The 24,994-nt window shown below is 49.8% G+C and overlaps 1 protein-coding gene across 2 annotated transcripts in view; it reads left to right on the top strand.

The window, feature by feature from the left end:
* The first annotated feature begins 11,763 nt into the window (after positions 1-11,763).
* Positions 11,764-24,994, top strand: part of BCL11B (BAF chromatin remodeling complex subunit BCL11B) — a 42,565-nt gene continuing 29,334 nt past the window's right edge. The window contains exon 1 of one of the 2 annotated variants that reach the window (XM_017528155.2): positions 11,764-12,860. In XM_017528155.2, coding sequence (XP_017383644.1) covers positions 12,803-12,860 — 58 coding nt within the window. In that variant the 5' untranslated portion in view covers positions 11,764-12,802. The remainder of the gene's footprint in view (positions 12,861-24,994) is intronic. The other variant, XM_017528154.2, reaches the window with a different exon arrangement.

Raw genomic sequence — 24,994 nt, forward strand, 5'->3', positions numbered from 1 at the left:
ACAGAAGGTGGGGAGCGGGGAGGCTTCCAGAGGACATTCTTCACTGTGAGCGTCAGAAAGTGCTCCACGCTCCGCGAGCACCCAGCAGAGAACCTAACCAGGTTGCTTCCTAAGCCCACGGAGGGCCAGGTTCCAGCAGGTTCTGTTTAGCTGGTAGGCTGGGTAGCCAGCCCCAGCAGGGTGAGCAGAGATAGCTTTAAAATCAGCCTGTTTGGCCACTGTAAGAGAGCCTTGCCTTAGTGTGCAGACCCAGTGATGGAGGCCAACAGACAAAAGGAAAGGAAGGAAAAAGCATGGCAGCTTCTTAAAGAAAGTCTCATCCAACCACGTCCCACGTACCTCACTGCACCCAGGATAGCCTCACACCATAGCATGACAATCACTTCCTTGATTCTTTCACAAAGAATAGTTTTACAAAAATAGGTATTACAATGTATGAGGCTGGGCACGGTGGCTCATGCCTGTAATCCTAGCACTTTGGGAAGCCAAGGCAGGAGGATCTCTGGAGGTCAGGAGTTCGAGACCAGCCTGACGAACATGATGAAACCCCGTCTCTACTAAAAACACAAAAATGAGCCGGGCGTGGTGGCGGGCACTTGTAGTTTCAGCTACTTGGGAGGCTGAGACAGGAGAATCACTTGAACTCAGGAGGTGGAGGTTGCGGTGAGCTGAGATACTGCCACTGCACTCCAGCCTGCATGACAGAGCAAGACTCTATCTAAAAAACAAAACATAACAAATGTACAGCAAGTCTTTAATGACATTCGAGGAGGTTTGGGAAACAAAGTTATTTTAAAAGCCCCCACCCCAGTCTCATCATTCTCACACAATAGCTGCTGTTATTTCTGAATCTCCTTCATCTTTTTTTCATATGTAATCTATTATTTTCCCCCTTAATAATTAGCCACAAGGTTCAGTTGCTACAACCTTTAATTTTTAATTTCTTTCTTTTTTTTTTTGAGATGGAGTTTTGCTCTTGTCGCCTAGGCTGGAGCTCAGTGACAAGATCTCAGCTCACTGCAACCTCTACCTCCTGGGTTCAAGCGATTCTCCTGCCTCAGCCTCCCGAGCAGCTGATGAACAAGCTGTCCACCACCATGCTCAGCTAATTTTTGTATTTTTAGTAGAGACAGTGTTTCACCATGTTGGCCAGGCTGGGCTTGAACTCCTGGCCTCAGGTGATCCACCCACTTCAGCCTCTCGAAGTGCTGGGATTGCAGGTGTGAGCCACTGCGCCTGGATGGCCATGGATTTTCTAGTTTGCCTGTGTTAGGTCTTGTACTGAGGCCAGCTGGTTCAGTCACTGATACCCTCCTATGTGCCTGCCACAGGCACAGGAGACAAGGTAGGATCTGGACTGTCTGCTTCAAGAAGCTCAAATCCCAGTGACCTGCCATTAGCAGACAACAGCAACAACTATAATGCTTTCCTCTGGGTGCTGGCAAAGGTTAGCCTGGTCCCTGGCACAAAGTAAGTGTGCTATGATTTCAATGCGTCCCCTCCAAAATTCACATTGAAACTCAATCCCCATTGTGACGATAGTCAGAGGTGGGGCCTTTGGGGAGGTGATTGAGTCATGGGTGCTTTGCCCTCCTGAGTGGATTAGGAGGAAAGGGCTGGAGGGAACTAGCATAGGCCCGTTTGCTTCTCTGCCATGTGAGGATACAGTGTTTGTGCCCCTGGGAGTATGTGGCAACAAGGCACCATCTTGGCAGCAAAGTCTGGGGCCCTCACCAGACACCGAACCTTCTGACATCTTGATCTTCCATTTGCCAACCTCCAGGAATGTGAGAAATCAATGTCTATTTTTTCTTTTCAGACAGAGTCTTGCTCTGTCACCCAGGCTGGAGCACAGTGGCGTGATCTCGGGTCGCCGAAACCTCCACCTCCTGGGTTCAAGTGATTCTCCTGCCTCAGCCTCCCAAGTAGTTGGGATTACAGGCACCCACCATCATGCCTGGCTAATTTTTGTATTTTTGTAGAGATGGGGTTTCACCATGTTGGTTGGGCTGGTGTTGAACTCCTGATCTCAGGTGATCCACCTGCCTTGGCCTCCCGAAGTGCTGGGATTACAGGCGTGAGCCGCCGCACCCGGCAATGTTTATTCTTTATACATTACCCAGTCTCAGATATTTTGTTACGGCAGAACCAAGACAAGCTGCTTCATCAGTATTAGCTGATTATGTACACCAGTGAAATCTGGGGGAGATTTCCCATTTCATTCCTGAAATGTTGACGTGTGTACTGTAGATTGAGTTGAATGTGAATCTCCTGTTATTTGAGCATAAGGCCTCCATAATAATATCTATCATTTATTCAGTGCCTCCTCTGTGCCAGGCCTGTGCTGGGGGCTTTCTGAGAGCCCATTTGCTGAGATCCTCACAGAGGCCTTGGATGTAATAGGGGACGACCTGGGATGCTGAGAAGAGAAACCGCATGAAGGCCTGGAGCTGGCAGCACGTGACCTGGACCCTGGTGGTCTCGGAGGCGTACGTCAAAGCTGTGTGTGCTCTGTTCTGCCTGTCTCACAGGCTGCTGGGAGGACACACTCAAGTCAGGGAAGCCAAAGGGCTGTGCACACTAACACGCTGTCCCAACATGACTTTTTGTCTGTTTCAAATTTCACCAGCAGAAACTCTGTCTTACCCCACTCTCTCCATCCATTTCTTGCTGCCTCAATTATCTGGTTTCATAACCATGGTGTGTCTTGTTGGACTTTGCTGTCTATCACAAACAAACAAAATCTCTTCTACTAAGCGAGTATACTGTTTCCTTATTGCAAAGCTGTTTCTCTGTAATTCTCTTCCTTCCTCCATGTCTATCCGGCCTTGACTTTGTCTTTGCTGTTCTAGTTCCACATCTGGTGATGTGTCCAGCTGTCTGTTATTAGCTTGCGGGATGGTTGGAAATCAAACCTGGGTGTAGGACAGTGTATTGGTTATACACAGAGACAGACCTGGGGCGATTTGTGCTCAACCTCATGGTGGCTGACTTCAGGCTTCCTGTCTAAGGGGGATAAAAATCTTTCTCTTCCCAGGATTAGGTAAGATAAACGGCCTAACAATGTAATTAGACAGAATGTCTTTTTGAATGAGCAGGCCTTGAGGGTCTTGGAAGAATTTTGCAATCTGTGCTCAGGCCCCCTGAGCCCTGCGGCTTTGCTCCCGTGGCACTCGGGACACATGGCCATGAGTCTGTGTGATGGGCTGTGCTGTTACTATTCTAATAGCAGAGCTGGGTCACCAACTTTTGTTTCCCCTTGCTCTGTTCTTTGGAGCTGGGGTGGTGTGTCAGATTCAGGTTTGTCTGAACCTGGAACCTTGGGAGCACCGCCTCACAACATTGCCGTCCTTGGGCCTGTCTGTATCCCGTGGTGTGCTTGGCATACAGCAGGCGTCCCATCCGTGTGTCATCGAGGGAACAAATCATGGCCATGGTTATGGTGAGACCGCTGCATGGTGGCAGACCAGGCCAGGTGCTTTGCTAAGACCCACTCATCCCCGCTTACACAAAGCGCTGAAGCCCATCTGACAGGGAGAACACAGAGCCTGAGAAATGAGTGCCCTTTCCCCAGCCGACTCAGCCAAAGCCCGAGCCTCCAGATGGGCACCCCTGGCAGCATGTAGCAGGCCGGGGTTTGCAGGGCAGGGGAGCCGTTCTAGTTCAAGGCAGCAGGCAGCCCTCATGGCTGGTGGGGAGGGGGCTGACAGTCACTGGCCATTACTCCCAGTAGCAGGCAGGTTTTAGGGAATGACGCCTCCATTTTTCACTTAGAGGAAACCCTTGATGTGCGCTGTGGCAGTGGCAGAGGCAATCGCATGGATCTGGGAGCTAACGCTACGGCTGTAATTCCTGCCACCTTCTCACAGCTCAGTGGGAGCCTCCGATGAATAACTCCTGGCATTCGGGGGCTGTGTACATCTGTGGCAGGTGTCACTGTCAGAGGTCGGGCAGGGCACTGGTGCTCCACCTTGCCTTGTCTTTAATTAAAAGAGGAAATATGTCAGAGCTGACATGACCACTGTCCAGCCTGCCAGCTCCCTTCCCACCACAGTGAAAGCAGCCGTTAAAGATGCTCATCTCATGAGGAGAATGAGTCTTATGCTTCTGGGGAGAAATCACTATCTCCAGAGGGTTTCCTGGCCTTTGGGGGTCCCCCGCCACCTCTGAGCCATCAGGGGCTCCCCTGCATTTGCCCCTTAATTGGGAAGTGTAACCCTTAGGGATGGGTTGGAGCATGGGAACAAAACAATTCAATAAAGTCACAATAAAGCATCCAAAGCCCTTCATACTTTTCTCTTTCTTTAACTCAATTTATTTTTCATTTTGTGGACAGAGATTTAGTCTGGGTATTAGTTTATGATTTTTACTGAAGGAATTACTCAACACACACACATATAAAAAGGAAATATTATTTTTATCATTTATTTTGTGCCATGTATACCATAGGAGAAAAAAACGGAGCGAAATCACTTCAGTACCGCTGTGTTTTTCATTACAAAGTTATTACATATAGAAATTACTCCAAATTATCTGAAATGAATGGAAATTATGAGGTTTAAATTCCCCAGGTTACTGCAGGCACAGCTCTGGAAATTTATTTTGTCATCTTGCTGAACATAATTGCTACAACAAAATTTCTTCCATTTTACAACTGCAGCATAACTTATTTATACCGGCGTAGCTGTAATTTTACATCAATAAGTTGCATGGGAAGGAATACACAGGTGGTAATTGAAAACAATAATTTGTACTGAGGTCCAGGTGGAATGGTTGGCTCAGAAAAAGGCTCCGGTTATTATCGGCAACAGCTTTGTGTCACTGTGGCCTCTTCCCATCCCCTTAGCCAACACCGGTCAGACCATCCAAACACCTTCAATCACATCCCGGTGGCTGCTGTGGTGAGAGCTGCAGCTCATCTGACTTTCCACCAAGGCCCATGTATTCTGCTCTGGCAAGTGCGGCCACAGGGTGCTGGGGGTACCCAGGGAGGCCCGTGCCGCCTCTGTGCCAGCCCCTGCCCTTTCCTTCTGCTGCTTTCCAACTTGCCTCTGGGTTGGGTACATTTAGGTGCCCGGAGCTAATTAAGGTGTTTGATAGATTTCAATTGGAGTATGAGTTCTTGCCAGAAACATCAACAATTCGATTCCCCAAGCACAACGCAGAGCGTTAAATCCACTAATGCTTTATACATTACTGTGTTCCTTCCCCGCCGGAATGTGTGGTCTGGGTACAATACCGAACCGGTCCCCAAACAGGCGTCCTCACTCTTCAGTCTCTAATTGTTCCTGTTAAGCAGATACGAATAATGAAACTGCAGATGCCTGTGCTAAATCCCAACAGCCGATGAGTCTGCCCGTTTGAATCTGGAGGTCCAAATACAGATTTAAAATAATTGACTGTAAATCTGCCTTATTTAGAATCCAGATCATCAGTGTGGTCTGGGAACAGGTCAGAGATGGGTCTTTTTTGCTCCTGTTAATGTTCATTTCATGGTGTGTGTGTGTGTGTGTGTGTGTGTGTGTGTGTGTGTGTGTGTGATGGGGGTGGGCGGGGGAGACAGTGTGATGGAGGCAGGCAGAGGGGCTTTGTCACAAGTTCAAATGGGAAATGTTATTGCCACATCCATATTATAGAAGCCATTCTACTTTCAGTGATTCCAAAGGCTTGAAATCACAGTGAAATCAGTTGTGTAAAAGGACCCAGATTAAACTAATACCAGAATGCACAGCAATCCAGTGTCTCGGTTTTCCCTGGATAGCATTAATTATCTTTTGTTGTAGCAAATTGTCTGCCTTGTAAATTGAGCTGAAATGCATCTTCAAGCAGAGGCAATGTTTTAATATGTACATAATGGAACAACTTTCATAACTTCCACATACTATAGAAATATGATTTCATCTTCAATAACGTGCCTGCAGTTAAAACTTTGTGGTGTAGAGCCTTGCTGGTTAGTTTGCACCTTAACCCTTTCTCTTTTAAATAGAGAGAAACCACTTACGTGTTTTCTAGGATACAAACTACCTTTGTTGAATTCACTCGAAAGCATCCGTGGCCGTTTCTAAAACGACAAAACAACAGATGAGGTCTCCCAGAGTTCTCTTGCTTTCCCAGCTCTGGAAGACATATCTGAAACAAGGTGTTGGCTGGTTTTTATTTTTGTTTTTTGGTGAGCGCTCTCATTGCAGCATCCTCATTAGCTGAGCCTGTCGGAGGGATGCTAGCCTGACTCATGTCTCTCTCTCCTTCACTGTTCTTCCATAAGTGAGTGCTTCCCCCTCACTTCCTTTGTAGTGCATCACAGCACAGATAGGAGTTTTCAGAGCCTGGGCTTGGGGGTGGGGGAGACCTCTCTACTGAGTCAGATGTCTACAACTCCAGCTTAGCATTTACTGAAACTTCATCTTTCTCAAACTGCTTAAGGATACAAACTAATTAATCCTCACAGCCTCATAAAACCCTTGTTAGGAAGGTGATCATTACTGCCTCCATCCCCAGTCTTCCCGCTTCCTATCACCAGATACCTCATTGTTGCTAGCTCTCAACGACAGAGGCTGACAGCCAGAGTCGGAACTGAAAATTCCCTCCTGAATCCCTCGTTTGAACCACTTTAACTCTCTCTTTCTCTCTCTTTTTTCCTTGTCTGTGCTTTACACAGGGCAGATGGATGGTCACTAGACCACTGAATTCAAACTCATGGATGTGTGTGGGTCTTCAAAACAGAGCTCTCAGCATCTTCAGGAAAATGGTCTTCCTTGCAGTTTCTGTTACACAATTTGAAGACTCAGTGACAAAAGAGAAAGCAGCAGAGAGACCCTTTTGCATAACACACACACACGCGCACACACACACACACACACACACACACACTCTCACACCACAGCCACTCGGATCTCTGTATATGTGAGGGGTGGGGGTGGAATTTGGTGCATTCTGATCATCTTCATGAACAATGTTTCCCCAAGTCGACCAACTGGGTGATGCCAGTCCCTACCAAATTTGAATTGATGACTCAACTAAAGAATTAAAATTAGCAAGACAAGAAAATTCCAAATGAGGTGAGAAAGCTGTAGAAATAGTTCCAGATCCCCTAGTACTGAGCCATTCAATATCATTTCTGATGACAGGGACAGAGCTAGGAACATTCAATGTGGGTGTGAGTCCTTTTCATATACGGGGAGCTGGGTAAGTATTTTTTAAGGAAAATAATACATGAATCAGGAACAGTGGATTTGATTTAACCCCTCGGAGGCTGCAGATATAAAGGCAGCAGGCAAGGATGCCTGTTTCCTGTAGCCTGCCTATGTGGCACGCAGTTAACAGTCGGAAATGTACTCCTATATCAAGGCCAGGTATTACTTGCAGAAAAAAAATAAGGTGCGAATGATGTCATGTTTTAACAAAAAGCAATGTTGTTAAATTCAGTACACAAAAAGAATCAGCCAAACAACTGTTGAAAGGCAAGCTTTGTGGTCCTGACTCTGCTGTCGGGTGACAACGTGAAGAACTCCTCCAAATCCAGCAAAGCTTTAATTGAGTGCTTATGGCGCTCAGAAATTTGCTGTAATTTTCAGAAATGACATAAAATAACTCTAGAAGATATGGCAGGAAGCCCAAAAGGCCTCTTTTGTCTTTTTATGCCTCTGGATTTGATAGCTGCTAAAGATTCTAGAACTGTAAGGAAAGAGATAAGGACCACCTTGGGAGCCTTATTAATATGTACATAAATAGGATTTGCTTGGTTCCTCCACTGCAGTTTCCTCACAAGTTAGAATAAGTCAATCCACTGATCAGATCGGAGCATCATATTCATGCTCATCTTCACAGTCAATAACACTTATAGATCCCGAGGAACAGAAATTAACAGTCAGAGGTTGCTTCCGAGTCTGCCCTATACCTGTGAATATGAAGCGATTTGCCTTCTCTTTGGGTGGATTTCTTCTTCTTCTTTGTTTTAAAGCACCAGAAATGAAGCCCAAAGTGATTTGGGAAGATGTGCTGTGTATTGCTACAAAGTTGACTGCGTTTTAGAGGGTGGATCTGTGTTAAAAAGAAAACAACAAAAACAAATGAAATGTCAGTTTTCTTTCTGCAGAAACATTAGGAGTTCCCATTGCTACTGACACTTCTTATCTTGATTCTTTCCAAATTTTTGTAAAGACATAGGATAAAATATAACAGCTCAGAAGGCAAAGATAACATTGTGGAATCTCGAATAGAGTCCAACCTCAGCTGAGTTAAGTATTGAGAATCGTTCAAAGAATTTTAAACAAAAAGTCTGGCTTCGGGGTCACGTGTCTGTTTAATCTGCCCCCACTGAATGGCGTGTTACATGCAGCACACACAGAGAATTAAAGCCCCACATAAGGTTAATAAAAATGCACTCTGACTTGATGAAATGATTTCTGATTTCTGAACTATTCCTCTATAAAGAAATTTAAAGTGAGAATATGGAGGATTATCTGCTGGAATGCACTGTGAAGCTAGAAAAAGAATAGCAGGGAAATATTTGCGAGTTCAAAAAGCTTTTTGACATCTGCTGTGTGTGTGTGTGTAAAGATAGTGCAGAAAAGGTGGCATTTATTTCCATCTGATTCCAGCATGCACAAAGCCCCAGCCTTGGGCCCAGCACACAGTAGGTCTGCAGCAGGTGCTGGAGGAATGCATCTGGTTTTATGATGCTAGTTCAGGATCACATTTGGACCCACACTTTTTCCTTTTACATTTTCATATGTGAGCCACCTGCACCCTCTTTTTGGGGGGTGGGGCGGGAGCAGGAGTGACTTTTATTTTAAACAAAGGCTTGGTGAGGAAGAGATGGGGTGGGGTGGTGCAGTGACCTTCTCAGGAGCGTCCTGGATCCCCCTCTCGCCTGCCTGGAGTGCTGAGGCAGGAGTGGGGACCGGGCTGCGGGCCGAGGTCGGCCACCCGCCTCCCGCCCCGCCTTCTGTCTGGGCATCTAGAGAATGGGGAAACATTAGTGCGGGGCCAGCTGCGGAAGCCAGGCAGGGTCGAGGGGGAGGTCAAGGTCGGCCGAGAGGCGGCTATTGATCCGGCTTGGAACGCGAGACAGGGAGCGCAGCAAGACTAAAGGGGGAGCTGTGAGACCAGACATTAACAGCTTTCCGCGCTGATGAGGCCCGTGCCAGACGGGCAGAGGGAAAAAGAGGAGACTGGAGTGGCAGCTGGGATCGCTCCCTGGCTGCGCCCGGCCGCCTCGCGGGAGAAGAGGGTGGGGGGAGGAGGAGGAGGAGGGGAGGAAGATGCGGAGGAAGCGGGGGAGGAGTAGGCGAAGGGGCCAGCGCAAGGCTGGGCAGGGGCAGGGCAGCCTCTCCCCGGCTGCCGCGAGGTGGAGCGCGCCGGCGGGCGGCGGCATGTCCGGCCCTGCGCCCGCCCGCCCGCGCGTCCCTCTTCCCGCCGTCGGGGCAGCGCGGGGCCAATGAGGAAGTGCTCCTCGGGTCGGCGGGGCCCGCGCCGCCCCAAGCCCGCTACTTCCTGCTGGGGGTGGGGAGGGGGTGCCCCCTCCCCATGCCCAGCCCCTGACTGCACGCGGGGCGGCGGCTGCAGCTGGGACCCCGAGCGCCCTTGCGCTGCCCGGGGAAGGGCCCTCTTTTCCGGAGGGGTCCTCCCCGCGCCTCCTCGCCACTGGGGGGGGGCCTCCCTTCCTTGTAAGCAACCCGCGGAAGGTGAGAGTCGAATGTCGGGATTTCGAGTCCCAGACCTCCGGCGGCGCTAGGCTGCAGGCACGCCGCGGCGTTTTGGGTCCAGACCTGTCCCTGATGCGCTGTGTGTCCTAGGGCAAAGTGCTCACCCTCTCTGGGCTTCACATCGCCAGTTCTCAGAAAGAGCGCTCGAATCGATCTTTCAAGTTTCGAGTCTGGGCGAATAGGGATGGCCAGCTTATAAATGTCTCGAGAAGTTTATTAAAGGTGCGTGTGGGCATATTTTTCTTACTTAAGCCACTTTCCTGAAAGATTTTCGCGGTGAGAAGGGATGGCAGAAGAGGGAGGCCCTTCTGGACTTTGGACCACGTGGAGGTGGGGCGTTGTGGGTGGACAGTCGGGTGCAGTCTGCCCCGCCAGGGCGAGGAGGTGCAAGCCCGCGCCCCGCCCCCGATCTCCATCCGTTTGGCCTGGCGTCCCCCGACCCTGGAGCCCACAGTTTACAGCACTGCAAGCCAGGGCACATTTTATTGTTATTATTTTTTATGGTATGGGACTGGAAGGGATCTCTTTCCATTCACGCTCACAGACGCTGGGCGCTGTTACATTGTTGGTGCCATCGCCCCACCCAAGACCTTCGGGGCGAAAACAAAAACCCTGTGTGCCCCCCGAGGAAAAAAAACGCCGAGGGAGGCGGTGCTCCCGGAGGCGTCAGGGCCTCGCTACGCGCCAGGGTGAAGCCGCCGGAGCCAGGCCTGGGGGCGGAGTGGGGTGGGTGCAGCTGGACTCGCCTGCGAAGCCCAGCCGGAGCCAGGCCCCGACCCGCCCTGGCCGCCTCCGGAGAAACCCTGAGAAGGGAGAGGAGGCCAGCCGCGTGGCGCGCCCAGCCCTGGAGGCCAGGTCATCAAATGGACGAAGTTGGCTTCAGCCTGGGGAATGGGGGGGGGGGTCTCCACGGGGGCCGTGGTCTGGCCTTGTCCCCGGGCCACGGACAGGCCCCACTTGTCCTCGCCGGAGATCAAACGGCTGACAAGGCAGCTGCGTCCTTCCCAGTCTGACAGGCATTTCCAAGTCCTACCCTGGGCCGAGGAGCGCGGGAGGCGGGGTGCGACTTCCAGGTTACTGTGATTGTCAGGGGCGCCTCTGGAGTCACCCACTCGAGTATCTGTGGAGATTTGGCCACACCTACTCCTGAGCCCGCAAGTCCTAGTCCCTCTCCCACGTGGGGCGCCGCGGTCCCTTTACCCTCTCGCTGGCCATAGACCGGGTTTAGGAGGTGGGGCCGTGTTTGACCCGTAGGAGTCAATGGGAGTGAGGTGAGGGGAGGGAGCAAAAATTCCAGTGAAATCCTTTTCCAAATGGGACTCAAACAAGGTCTCAGACACTTCTCACCCACCCCTCTCATGTGCTCTTGATTCTGTCCTCTTGGTGTCGTTTGTCTTCCTCACCCTCCCAGAGTCGGTAATACCAGGATTTATATGGAGACACTTTTTGGAAGTTGAACGTCAGCATCCACCCCCCCGCCCCGCAACCGTAAAATAAAAGTAAAAACTACCAAGCGACTTTTCCAGGGAAAAGAAGCAATTCTTCATGTCCCCCACCTCCCATGTCGACCTCAACCCTTTTCCACAGTCCACACCCCCAACCCCAAAGTCCAAGTCCGAAAGAGCTTTTGGGTGGGTGGAGACTTGCACTGATTCAATGTAGTTCACTCACACAGCACCCTGCCCCCTCTCCCCTTCTCAGGGGGTCCTGCTCCCAGGAGGGAGGAGATATAAGGACGATTTTTCTTGTATTTAAAAATATGCTGCCCAGTGGCCCCTGCCCCCTCCCTCTTTAGCGCAGTTGGGGCTCGGGGGAGACGAGGAACGCACAAAAACGCGGTTTGCACGTGTGGCCTGCCTGGGCTGCGGGTGTGCGCACCGGTGAGTGTGTGTGTGTATGTATGTGTGAGTGTGCGCGCGCGCGCGTGTGTCTCTGTGTGTGCTTTCTTGTTCTCTTACAGGGTACAATGTTAAAAAGCCACCGCTAGTCGCCCCCAGTGCTCCGACTCTCTGGGTCTTTTTGTCTCTAGTGCAGATTAAACGTCACGTCCGCACTTGAACTTGAATTTTATCCCATTGTACAGAGGCAGCCCCAGCCATAGAGAGACCGAGAGCTCCCAGAGAACCCGGACTCCGCCATCTTCACGTTGCAATCTATAGCTCCCAGTCCGCGCCCGCACCGACCCAGGCGCACTGGGCGAGCCGCCCCTCCGCCCCGCTCCCCCCGGGCCCGCGGCGCCAGGGGAGCGCTGGGGAGCGCTCGCGGGGACTCGGCAGCCCCTCCGGCCGGCGCCAGCCTGCCAGGTGAACTGGGAAGGAGCCGCTCTTGGTGTCCCCCCAGAGCCTCGGAAGGGTCAGTCTCCGAGAAAAAAAAAAAGAAAAAAAAAAAAAAAAGCAGGTAGCCCGCAGAAAACCCAGAAACAACCGAACCGGGGCAGTTTTACATTGCTTTGGGTTTTTTGAGGGGGCGGGGTGAGGGGGTACGAGACAAGTCCCCAAGTTTTTTTTGCTTTTTTTTTTTCTTTGCTTTTTCTTCTTCTTCTTCTTTTTTTTTTTTTTTTTTTTCATTTGTTCGAATTTTTTCTTTTCCCCTCCTGGTAGAAGTGCGCTTTCCACCTACCAGAGCTGAAAGAAAGTGTCAGGAGCCGGTGCAAAATCCAGTTTAAGTTCAAGAAGACATTTGCAAGTGCAAGAGGCCAAGCAGTTTGGAGGAGTGTAAGAGATTTTTTTTTTCTTCGAAAGAATATATTTTTAAAGAAACCAGCCAGTCCGCGGAAAGCAACAGCAGTTTTTTTTTTTTTTTTTTTTTGCCTCTTTCTCTTATTTTAGATTGAGAGGTTTTTCTTGCTTTTCCTCCTCTTTTTTTTTCTTTTTGCAAACAAAACAAAAAACAGCATAGAAGAAAGAGCAAAATAAAGAAGAAGAAGAGGAGGAAGAGAGGGCAAGAGAGGAAGGGAAAAAAAACACCAACCCGGGCAGAGGAGGAGGCGCGGCGGCGGCGGCGGCGGCAGCGGCGCGGCGGCGGCTCGGACCCCCTCCCCCGGCTGCCCCCATCAGTGCAGCTCTCCGGGCGATGCCAGAATAGATGCCGGGGCAATGTCCCGCCGCAAACAGGGCAACCCGCAGCACTTGTCCCAGAGGGAGCTCATCACCCGTAAGTGTCTGCGGCGTGTGCGCGAGGGGCCGGAGATGGGGCTCCGGGCGCCTAGGGCTGGGGACACCGAGCCCGGAGCAGCCTAGTCGGGCCAGGCGCCGGGGCCGCCGGCGGGCTGGCAGAGGCCAAGACTTCGGCCTGGAGCATGGCGGGGGCGGGGGCCATAGGAAAGTTTCTTTGCAGCTCGGGGAATTGGGGAGCTGAGCAGCCGGACCCGCCTCGGGCTTGGGGGCCTGCGGAGCCGGCTCCGGGCCGGGGAGGGGGCGTGCAGGCTGGAGGAGTGTGTGTGCGCGCCGAGTCCGGCTGGACGCTCGCCCCTCCGAGCGGCGTGTGTGGCGGCGGCGGCGCTGGTGGCGGGGTTTGGAGAGGAGGGGGAGGGGGTTGGGGGAGCGGAGGGGGAGGGGGGAGCCGGGAAGTGGGGAAAAGTTGGCGAGCGCGTGGGTCCGCGCTGATGGCGCGGGCGGAGGAGAGTGGGGTGCGCTTCGGGCTGGGGGAGCTGGAGGGCAACGGGCGGCCGCTGGCTCCTGGTCCCCGGTCGCTGCGCCTGGCCCAGCAGGGCGCCGGCCACGCCGGTCCTAAGATTCCGCCACCGCCTTTCTCTCCCCTCCTCCTGCTATTTGCAAAATAATCCAGCTGCGCGGCTGTTTGCCGGGCTCAAGCCCCCCTCCCCACCCCCCATTTCCCCACCTCCGTCTGTCTCCTGGGATGATCTTGTCTTCTTTCCCCCACTCCAAAAAAGGTGGGGGGATTGGGATTGGTGAAAAATCCCCGCCACGAGAAAAAAAAAAAAAGGTTGTCAGGAGTGGGAAGAGAGTGATGCACTTGTAAAATAGTAAAAGAAAAAAAAAAAAGAAAAGGAGATCCGTCAATCTCATATCCATCTTTCTATCTCAGTATCTTTCATCTTTCCTATCTAAATAAACAAGGCAGGTCGCGGTGGAAATCCACCCGCTGAAATCGTGTAGATTTCAAGCCTGTGGCGGGGCGGGTAAAGTCAGGCGGCGGGGCAAGAGAAGCAAGCAGCAGCTTCCACCGTCCCTGTTGGGTTTATTTAGCAGAGGGAAAAAGCGAGCGCGAGCGGGCCAGGTACGCAGTTTGCAGGGGAGCCCGCCCCGGGTTCCCGCACACTTGCACCGGGAAGGTGGCTCCGCCGCGCTCCCCTCCCGCCGCAGCCCGCGGGGCCGCTTCTTCGCTGCGCGCGAACATTTCCCCGCCGTTCTTTCTCTCGCGGTGCCTGGGTCGCCGTTCCTTTTTTTTTTTTTTTTTAATTGCAATAGAAATAAAACATCCTCTGGGTGCCATCGAGACCGCGGGCAGGTTGTAAGCCTGCAATCGGCCGCGCACCTCGCCAGGCTGGGGCCGGGCTGCCCGCGCGGAGCTAGAGAGGGCTGCGCGCCCAGCCGCCGCCGAGGACTGGCTGCGGGGCGGCCGAGAGCCGAATATTTATGTTATATTTTAAAAAATTTAAATAAATAAATAAATATATAAAGGGGTTCTCCCCTCCCCTGAAAACCCAGCATAGGAGCCATCTGCTCGGAGCAATTGCTGTTGCCATCTCTCCTTTGTTACAGCAGATACATTAGTAAGAATTTGTGGATTTATTTTGATTGTTTTTGTGGGGGAATAGATATTAAAGTGGGATTCGCCTTGGGAGAGGGTTGCCTCTTTGCAGGGAGGGAAGAGGACTTCTCTTTTATTTTTCGCCATTGTAACATCAAAGAAGACTCGCCGGTTGCATTTAAAACAAAATGTTTTGCAGCCAGATTTGAGCTTGATCAAGGTCTTTTTTGCCAGTTGACATTTCGATCCTTTACCAAGCCACAGCAATCGCTTCTCCTATACCCTTCCCCCTTTAGATGGGGTGGTTGTTAAAACGTCTGTACTTGCAGAGGCTTAATTTCTCCAGGAGGCAATTTGCCCCACGTAGCCGCTGTATAATTGCAAGGGTTGTTTTTGAGGAGGGGGAATTGGGGGGGTCGGGGAAGGGGGAGTGGATGGGGGTGCACTGCCAAGCTGGCAGCAGCGGCAAGCCAGGAGTGGTTGCAGTTGTGTGTGAGGGGAAGAAGCAGGTAGGTTTGCTTTGCTTTGGCTCTCCCTCTCCTGGCATTCCTGGGACATCAGGCGAGAGCCCTGGCCAGAGGACTGGTGGCAGCTGGGCGTGGGGGTGAGGGGTGCCTGGTGCAGCACTTTCCCATCCTTCATTTGTTCCCTGTCTCTCTCAGCCTTGCTCAGAGCCATGCTGGGGATAGCCGGCTGACACTGGAGCAGTGGCAGGGGGGAAAAGAGAGAGGCAGAGGAGAAGAGAGATGGGGAGAAAAAGGGGAAGGAGACCAGAGGGCAAAGGAAAGCCCGCCTGCCTTCCAGGGGCACACGGATCCCAGACTATGTGTACGGGTTTAAGCTGGGAGAGTGGTCCAACCAGTTTTCAGACAAGGCTATTTATTATCCAAAAGCAGCTGGCTTTTCATCTGTCCAGTGTCACCCGGGAGGGAGGTGGGCGAGCAAGCAGGGGAAAGGCAGGAGCCGGGTGTACTTTAGCCTGTGTGGCCTCTGGAAGTGCCTCTCCACAAAGGATGCAGGAGTCCTGGACTCAGGGTGCTTTGGAGACCTGGCTGGCAAAGCGGGTGCTGTCGCAATCTCCACTTGGGGTCCACATTTTAGATTCTGAATACAAAAGATACTCCTTAAAACATGCGGCATCTTTATCAGTTGGGTGGCAGCTCCCAGGCCTGTGGGGCAGCAGCCTCAAGTCCTTCAGGGATGATGCAACTGCGAATAACTGATGGCCTGGGAAACAAGGAGGGCACACAAATAGCACGCCTGGTCTTTGTGGGGGGGAGGCGGGGGAGGAGGGAGAGTCTGAGAAGGGCTCCATAATGAGCTAGTTAAATTTACAGACAGGGCCAGGGACAAGAGGAGCGAGGTAAAAAAGAGTGAGAGACAGCTGGTGATGGAAACCTGGGCTTCTGGTTTGCTTCAAAATGTTTGACCCAGATGGATATGGCTTTTACAAGCGGAGGACAGACACAGTTATTAATAAAAAAGCAAACACAAAACAACAGAGTTGCAATGGTGCCAAGGGGAGGTTAAGGGGGATCGGCTGACCAGGCAGAAGGAAAGGCCAGAGCCTGCTGTGCCAGACAGGGCCAGGGAGAAGGGAAGAGTACTCAAATCCAAGAAGGAGCTTGATGCTTTCTGAAGACACCAAGGAAAGTAAGATGTCCACGGTAACTTACATCACTGCAATCAAGGTGATTTTCTCAACAACTCACCAACAGGTTTCCTAGGAAGATGAGTAATTTTCCGTATGAATTCACGATTTTGTAAAGCAACCAGAGACCCAAGATTTAATGCAAAAGTTGGGCTGTGTTAATTCCATGGTCGCCTTTTAAATTAGGTTTTGCTGTAGCTGTATGTTTTGAGTGTGGCGGTGCCCACAATTACCTTAACTCCCCAGGCTGCAGTGTGTCTCCAGTGGTCCACATGTCTTTCAAAATTGGGCCTCCGATAAATTTTATAAGACATAAGCCCTCTCTCTCTCTCTCTCTCTCTCTTTTTCAGTTAGTTGGTGGGGGGAATGAAGTTCCTCTCCCTTCTGCACAGAAGGGAACCCCATATCATTAGAAGTGTGATATAAGTCAGCTGCTCCGATTCAACGGGAGAATAAAAATGTGTTCATCAAAGGTGTTATGCCAGGCTGATTTTATTCATTTGTAATTCACACCTGAGAGAAAACAGCCGTGAGCATATTTTAACAACCCCTAATATTTTTAAAGGGTCTTTTTTCCCTACCTGAATGATATAATGTACATAGGCATATTTCTTTCTTTTTCCTTCTTTCTTTTTTTTTTTTTTTGATGGGGAAGTTGCTATCTGCCTGTGTCTTGGCCTTGGTGAATTTTTTGTCTGGCCTTTGAAATACTTTGCAACAGAAAAGGAGTCATTTCTGAAGTGCTGGGGTGGATGCAGTTGCTTTCGTGAAGCCGGCCTTAGAGACATCTAGGCTGGGGTCAGCTGGTTGGGTATGTCTCGTCAATGACCAGTGCACAGGACTAAAGGGGTCCTACTCAACCCAGGGGAAGGTCAACTTTGGGCGCATTTGAGAATAATTAGAATTATGTCTCAGGTGAGATGGGAGCACAGACCACTGTCGATTACAAATACCAGTTTCTAGCTGTGGGGTGCATCAGTTTGTAGCGCCTTCTCAGAATGGAGTCCTTGGCTGTCTTGTAGCTTAGAACACGGCGTGCACCAGCCTCTACTTATCCCCTTTTCGTCTCCTATCTCGATTGCTTTGCATTCTCCATTGCTTGTTGTGATAAAATACTTTCCAAAATAAACTTTCAGTTGAATTGGCTTTTGGTTGATGGCAAGCTGAAACGCCGAGCCGCGCCTAGCGCCACTTGGCGCTAGGGGGAGCTCGGTGCCCGTGTCATGGCTTGGCGCCTCCGCTACAATGGGCTAGGAACGGGCTTCCATCAGCAGCGGCGGCAGTTTACGTTGCTGCAAAATGTCTTAAGTGGGAAGTTGTAATATTGATTTTCCTGCAGAGATTCGTGCAGGACAAAATGAGAATATAAGTTTGAGAAATCTATTTTCAAGCTATCGCCATTGATTTACAAGCCCTCACTTGGCAGATGGGGGAGGATTTTCTTTTTCTTTGATTTTCTTTCTTTTTTATAAGAATTAAAATTGTGAGTTTTGAATGGGTGTGTTTTCCCTGATTCGTCTGTGGTCTTGACATTCTGAAAATTCTGTTGCGTTGTTGAGGCGCCGGTGATCGGGCTGGTGGAGGGGTCTGGGAAGAGCGCGCATCATTTTGGGTAAGGCACACTGCTAATTTCTGTGTCACATGTCACAGACCCAGGGAACAGTCGAGAATCGCTGCTTTTGGGAGTCGTGTACCTAAAACAGCTTGATGAATGGAAATCCTTTTAGCTCAGATTTTATAACACTTGGATTCTCGATTCCATTTATTAGGTAATGTTCCCACCGTACTAGGGAAATAGCACCGTTCCCCAAAGATTTAAAATGCCCACTCAAATAACATGTAAAACTTTGTTTGTAAGAGGATGTGATTACCAGAGCCTGTGCTGGTCATATCTTTTACCCCAAACAGTTGTTCTTTATGGATGGCTTTTAATGAGACGATTCTTCCCTAAACATGTAATTTAGTGCTGGGGAATATATGTGCTTTTGATCACAGGATTTCCAGATTTATAATGTCTTCTTTTCCAAGTTCAAGAAATCTGCAGACTGCACCCTGAGTCTTATGCTAGAGTTCAATATATGAGCAGAAGAGGTTACCCTGTGACAGGAAAGAGTGCTTTATTCTAACCTGAAAGAGAAATAAATTAGGTCAGACAAAAGCCCAGCACTGTCGTCAGCTGGAGAAAGAGCCTTCACTCTCCGGTACAGAGGGCCAGCAATTTATCTGATGATTTCTCTACTTCATTTAATGTTTGAATCGAGCGAGTCGTAAGCATGTAGTGGCAGCCAGCTCACTGGACCACTCAGAGATGAAGAGCACGGTCACCTCAAAGTCCTGGGCTGGGCAGTGGCCTCTGGGCTGCAGAAAACCGTTAAAAAAATCAGTTTAGTAATCTGCAATCCTTAACCTTAGAACTCAGGGGAGTTTCACAAGCTGTAACTAAACACAGATCACAGATAAGACAATGCAAGAAAAAAATATATGGGGGGAGGGAATGGGGGGGCAGGTTCTTGACTCTCCTTCATCTCCCATGACTTAAGGACAGACCCTCTGGCTGCCTGGTTAGGCCTCACCTCTAGCTGAAACTGTCCAAGGACTTTGGGCTCTAGGTGAATGTCACATCTGGGGAGGACAAGGAGAAAATAAATGCCCTTTGGGGATTGTACCCTGCACCCCATGGTCGAGTTACTGATACCAGCTGAGCATCCTTCCCTGAAGATGGTGTTAGCTGCAGACACACTTTGTGATTATTAATGGGGAGGGGCACAGAAGAACACTAGGAATGACTGTCGTGTCATCCAGCTGCCGCGAGTATGCTTTGTCACTTTGCAGCGCTCTTCTGACTCACGCCGTTCGGCCTGAGGTCCTGTGGGCTCTGTCCTGTCCCTGCACCCTGATCCTGCTCATCTTCCTTCAGGTCCCAGGGAGCCAAATGTCAGGGAGATGTGCTCAGGCTTGGTATCCTCTGTTTCTCCATCCCTCCCCAAGAAATGTGGTATGCTGACTGCCTCCCTGGAGCAGTAGGTTTCCCAGGACGTGGGTAAAAAGTGCCGAGAGACTCGTGGAAATAGAAGCACGCATTTCTTGCATTTTCTGCACAAGCCAGTGAGGAGGGTGAGCAGAGCAGCCTCGTTTTTAACTGGCAAAAGTGACACTAGATGGAGGTTTGATGAATGGTGCCACATTCACAGGACTTTGGTCCAGCATTTTGACATATGCAAGTCTTTTGTGCAGTTGCTGAAATTCAAGAAATTCATTCTTTTTTCTTTTCCTTGTGGCAGCTGATAATTTGCTTGGGTGTTGAATTAGTCAGCCTGAGCGATTTTACTGTAATGAAATCTCAGACCACACAAAATTAAGTCAATTCAAAGTAAAAAAAGAAAAAAAAAACCCTCTCTTTTACATAACTTCTTTTTTATGACCCCCTTCCATGGAACTGCTGAAATACAAATACATTTGTGAAATGTTCTAATGAGTTTTCTACTAAAACCACACGCAGAAATGACTCAAGAAAAGTTGAATGCCAATATTGTGGTGATTAACGTGTGCCTCAGAAATGGATGCACTGCTAAGAATAAAAAAAAAAAAAGCGTGTGGGGGGTCATGTTTAAATTCCTACCTTGGAAAAGAGATGTTGAAAGCACTCCTGCCCTTGCTGTTTGCTGTTAGCCTCAGAGAATCCAAACTCTCCAGCTAAAGCCTTGAGGTCCGGTGTCCTGTGTGGAAGCCTTTTCTTCCACACCTTTGAAAAAAGCATCGCATTAAATAAAAACAAATCTCTTCATTTGGCCACAAAGAGTGCTTTTATATCACATCATTAGGAGCCTGTGGTGGCTCTGAAGATTTAAGGCATTTGCAGTTTTATAGAACCTGCTAAATGTGTTGAGAAGGATTGCTATTGTGGTAAATCTTTTCCTTTAAAGCACCTATTTTATTTGTCAAGCCTTTTATTCCTAACCTTTTAGTAATGGCCGGGATCTGTGAATAAATACGTGAGTGCTGTTTTCCTTATTCACTGGTTCCTTTTTTCTGCCCTTGTGCTGGGGAGACCCAGACTCCTGGGCTCAATTTTTGGGTGTGTGCAATTGGGGAGAGAGGGCAGTTGGACTCCGTAGAGCATCTGAGGATATTTTTCAGGCAACTGCTTAAGCGTCCTAAAATTAGGCTGGAGTCCTGCAGACGGCCTGTACGCAGGGAAGCCCTCCCCATGACATTGACTTTCCTGCCTGGGGTCTACAGACCAGAGGTACGGGCGCGAGGCTCTTCCTGTATCTAAACCTCTTCATGGATCTGCAATTCCCCCCTCCTGGCCTGCAGGCCAGGCCCGAACTTTCCCCCGCTGGTGCCGGCAGAGTCGGTGGTACCCTGGTCATTTTCCTGGGAAACCCACACTGGGGAGCGTGTTTTGCATCGGCCGCCTTCCCTTGCTGTCCCTCCCACACATCAGCAATGGCGATCGAGGTGTGTGCCTTGGCTGAGGAGGAGCATACAGGACCTCGTGGGGCGGTGGCTGTGGTATGCATCTGTCCTTTCAGGGAGGCAGCCTTTGGAGGCCGTCAGAGGGGTGCTGAGCTGACCCAGAGCAGGCTGGACTCCTCTGACCATCTACTGAGAGCACCGAGGGTCAGGGCAGAGATGGGGTGATCTGGGCGATGCTTCTTGCTCAGACTCCGCCTGGCTGTGCCCTCCCAGGGTCCCCACCTCCACCTTGTGTCCTAAAAAGGCTTCTTCGAGACCCCTCGTGGACATCCTCCTGACACCCGCGTCCCTCTTATCTCCATTTCCTTCTCTGCTGGGCACTTCATTATTCCCTCCGTTAGGGGAACTTCATAAAATCTCTTGTCGTGCCTTTAAGCGTCATCTAGTCCTAGATTATTTTCTCCACCAAGAATTGATTCCTGCTCTCTCCCCTTCCACCCTTCTCCTCCCCCACCCTTACTGTTGTTATTTTCTCTTGGATCCAATAAATTAGAAATGGATGGCAGCTCAGAAAGTGTTGTGCTCCGTCGAGTGTGCGTGTGGTGGCGTTTTGGTGTCGCCTGGAGTCCCAGCCCCTCCCCAAATGTTCACGGAGAGGAGATGAAAAGATATCTTCGTAGATTATGGGTAAGCCTGGGCTTGCTGGCAGGAGCTCCCTCTTCGTAGGAAGCAGGTGTAAAGTCTCCAGTCGGATGCAGAGCTCAGGCGGATGGATGCTGAACATTTCTTATAAACATGTGTACACATCATGATGGCGGTTGTGACGTTGGTGGCACACGATTTTAAGAGCCTGGCACCCCTCCCCCCACATCCTTCCCCTTCCCACCCCTGTCGTCACTGAAACAACAATTCTGTGTATGTTTCTTCTGGACTGTAGCTTAGCCGTTAAAGATAAGAGGGATGATCTGAATTAGTGCAGGGTGAGGAGGAGCACCAATCTATGTGCTGTGTATGTAGCAATGCACATGTGTGTGTGCAGGCAGCCATGCACATACCCCCTGCTCTGGGGACAGCAGGCAGCAGACCTCTTGCTGGAGTTCCCCTAAGGGCGGGTGCATGGGCAGTTGTTACAGATGGACCAGGGCGGGTGGGGCCCTTGGTGCCCTGTGTGTGGCGGAGTCACCAGCCAGGTAAGGCCCTGCCGAAAGCTTGCAACTGCTGGGGGCTTGCTGGCTGCTTGGAGGGGCCTGTGTTCACGATGTCTTTCCATTTCTGTCTTCTGCCCCAAATTCCTTCCCAGCAAAGCTGAGCCATGGGGAAGTTTGTCTTGGGATCAAGTGCTTCCCCCTTCACTTAACAACGATGTCCATTATTATTTGTCAAGCCTGATTTCATTGCTTCTAAATGCATTTACCAGCTGGGAGGAGGCCTGGCCTTGTAAATAAAATGTGGTTTTGTTGTAAAAGAAAATCTAACTTGTGTGTGTGTGTGTGTGTGTGTGTGTGTGTAAATACAGATTTGTCCCTGCACTTAGGAGTTAGCATTTCAGAATCCACCCCAGCCCTCTGATAGCTGACATTCGAACAAGTTGCCTGCTGCATCCATTCATTTTTCCTCTTAATGAGTCAAACATTTTAGCAATTGCTCTACTTTATTCGGCTCATAATATATTGAGAGCAGCAATATTTTGCAGGCCTGCCTGACACTTGGGGAGCTTTTCATGAAAGCAGAAATCATCTCAGAGGAGAACTTCATCTTGGCTTTATTCTTGTAAGGCCGGAGTTTGCTGGACAGGGCTGCCTGAGGGGCTGGTTTGTAGGGTCTGGGAATTTGAAAGGCTGTTTTCATGGGTCTTTTTCCTGTGCTTCTTTGTCTCTGGGTGGCAGGTTGGACCCCTCTGCCTGTAAGAACAGAGGCCTGGTTCTCTGCGGCTGTGCAGAGCCGGGAGACTCAGGTGTCCATAGGGCAGACAAAGAGGGGTGTCACTTTGCCCTTGCCAGGGCTTGGACAAATGTTTTTCTCCCTTTATTTCTTCCATTACTGATACAGTTCTAAGAAGGGACACACACACACATACACAGGCACCCTACACGCTCAGCTTGGTATCTGCCTGCCAGCGGAAATGAAACCACAATCTTTGGGGGTGTCTATGAAGGCCTTGAACATGAGCTTTGAGGCCTACTGAGCTGCCTTGGTCTACTTGCTCTGACCCAGAAATCTGGGGCTTGGGGTGACTCTGCTGCCTGATGCTGGAGCAACCTTGCTACCTTCCTGGGAAGCATTGCATATAGCAGGCCAAGGTGCAGTCCCACAGCCTGGGTGGTGGGGAGAGGAAACTCCATTCTTTGGAGTCGGGTGAACACCCTGTCATGTCAGGGGGTTCGACTTTCAGCGCTGAAAGTGGGAAGGGAAGGAGATTTTTTTTGTTTGTTTGTTTTCTTCCCGGACTGCCTTAGAGGCAGTGAGTTGGATGGCTGGTCTAGGAGGTGGAGATCCCAGCTCAGGGCTGAGCCCTGGAGCCCTGGACAATCCCGGGGCTGTCTCGGGGACGCCAGCAGGGCCTGGCACCCAGGTTGCTTGGCTGCTAGGACTTGACGCAGAAATCAGAGCTGCAGCCCAGCAAACAGCTTTGGACACCTTCAAACTCAATTACGGGGCTTGCAGAGCTGCTGCATGAGGAAAGGGAAAAGGCAGAGGCTGCCAAAAGAAGGAAAGAATACCAGATGTTACCAAAAAAAAAAAAAAAAAAAAAAAGGAGAGAAAGGAAAAAGTGCTGGTACATAGTCTTGGCAAAAGAGGGAGCTGGGAAGAAGGGGTGCTTGTGAACAGGCATGTGTGACCTCTGCTGATTTTTAAATTCGTCGGCATTTCTTTTGAATTAGAAAGTGAATATGAAATTATGTGGCTGACAATCTCCTAGCAGAGAGGAGATATTCAGGCTTGCTGGCACTCCTACCCACGAGGGTGGACGAGGCCGAAAAAGTTAATAAAACACAAACAAAAATGTAAACCAAAGATTAAATTTTTAAAAACCAAGAAAACCTCTTCGGCCTCAGAAAGGACGATTGAGTTGGCCATGTGGATTTGTTGTTGTTTATCAAATCTTCTATTGCTGCAGGAGTTTGCCACGCCTGCCCAGGGTGGCATTTAACATAGTACCAGGTACTGCACCTTGCTTGCGTCCTTTGAATTCTTGATTTCATTATGTCCTGTTTTTGCTTTTCAGCTCATTTCTTTTGTGCCTCTCTCTCTATTTTTTAACTAAACAATATTTTGACATCCTCCTCCCATTTATTAGAGCGCCTTCTGTAAAAATGGCGCACAATACATCCTTATATTTCTAAAGAACTGTTCCTACAGCTCTCCCCTTTGGCTCTGAAATTATGTATATGTAATTGGTAATTAAAGGTGCGAGCTTTTCAATATAAACAGTATTGCTCAATGTTAGATCATTAAAGGGAAAAAGAGGCACCAAATAATTACCTTTTCCATTCTGACAAACCGTTCACAGGAATCCAGTCTCTCCTAGAACCTCTGTTCAGAGGGAAGGTTGTGATTACGTTTTAACCATAGCAAAGCATCTTTTCATAAAATAAATTGGTAAATTAATTACGTGGCATTGTCTTCAAGCCCCTTTTTAAGTAAACTCTGATTTCTTTTTAAAGTGTAATTAATGGTTTCTGGGACGGGCTTTGTGAGGACTGTTGCTTTACCTTGTAGGTTCTTTTTGTTAGATGCAGACAACAGATTTAGGATTTCCTCGTCTGCGGGGCGCTTTTGTACTGCCAGATTTCTGATGTATTCTACATTTAATTCGTCGAGGGCTCTGTCTGCTTTTCTGTAACCACAGGTGGGATCTCAAATTGTAGTTTCTCTTCTTAGCACTACCTACGTCGCTACCTATCCACGCGGAGTTCATGGGCGTGCATTGTACGTCACGTATCGTCGTATATTTCGTATTCAGTTTCACACAAGGACTCTCCTAGGCCCTGCATCAGCTCGTGTTCAGAAAATAGAGAACAGTGATTTATGTGTAGGATGGGAGATGCCACAGAATTTTTTCCTTAAATTATCTGTTCTTTGGCTCTGGCACTTCAATAACTTCACTGCCACGGAATGCATTTTCCTCCCTCCCGTTCCTTCTCGCCGTTCCTCTGTGGTTTTCATTATCCTTTCCTAAATACCATACAACTCAAAAGGTACCTGCTTCCTTGGGTTTCAGACCTTTGGCTGCCCTCTGGCTTCTCTGAAGACCCCGCCACTCGTGCCTTCTCTGCAACTACTGACATTTGCTCTTGAAAAATTCCAGCCTGAATTTGCTCAGACCCCGAGGGGAATATGAAACCTCCACAGTGTCCACTGCTCTTTATTTGTGACACTTTTGGCTGCCGAGTCTTCCAATTTTCCCTTGAGGAGGTTGCTGCTTTTTGAGGCATTTATTAGCTTCCAAATATTTGGGTCGTAGACGTCCTACCCCTCCAGCAACCCCCTCCCCCTGCCAAAA

This window comes from Cebus imitator, unplaced genomic scaffold (genome assembly GCF_001604975.1).
Source record: "Cebus imitator isolate Cc_AM_T3 unplaced genomic scaffold, Cebus_imitator-1.0 Scaffold52, whole genome shotgun sequence".
Classification (NCBI taxonomy): domain Eukaryota; kingdom Metazoa; phylum Chordata; class Mammalia; order Primates; family Cebidae; genus Cebus; species Cebus imitator.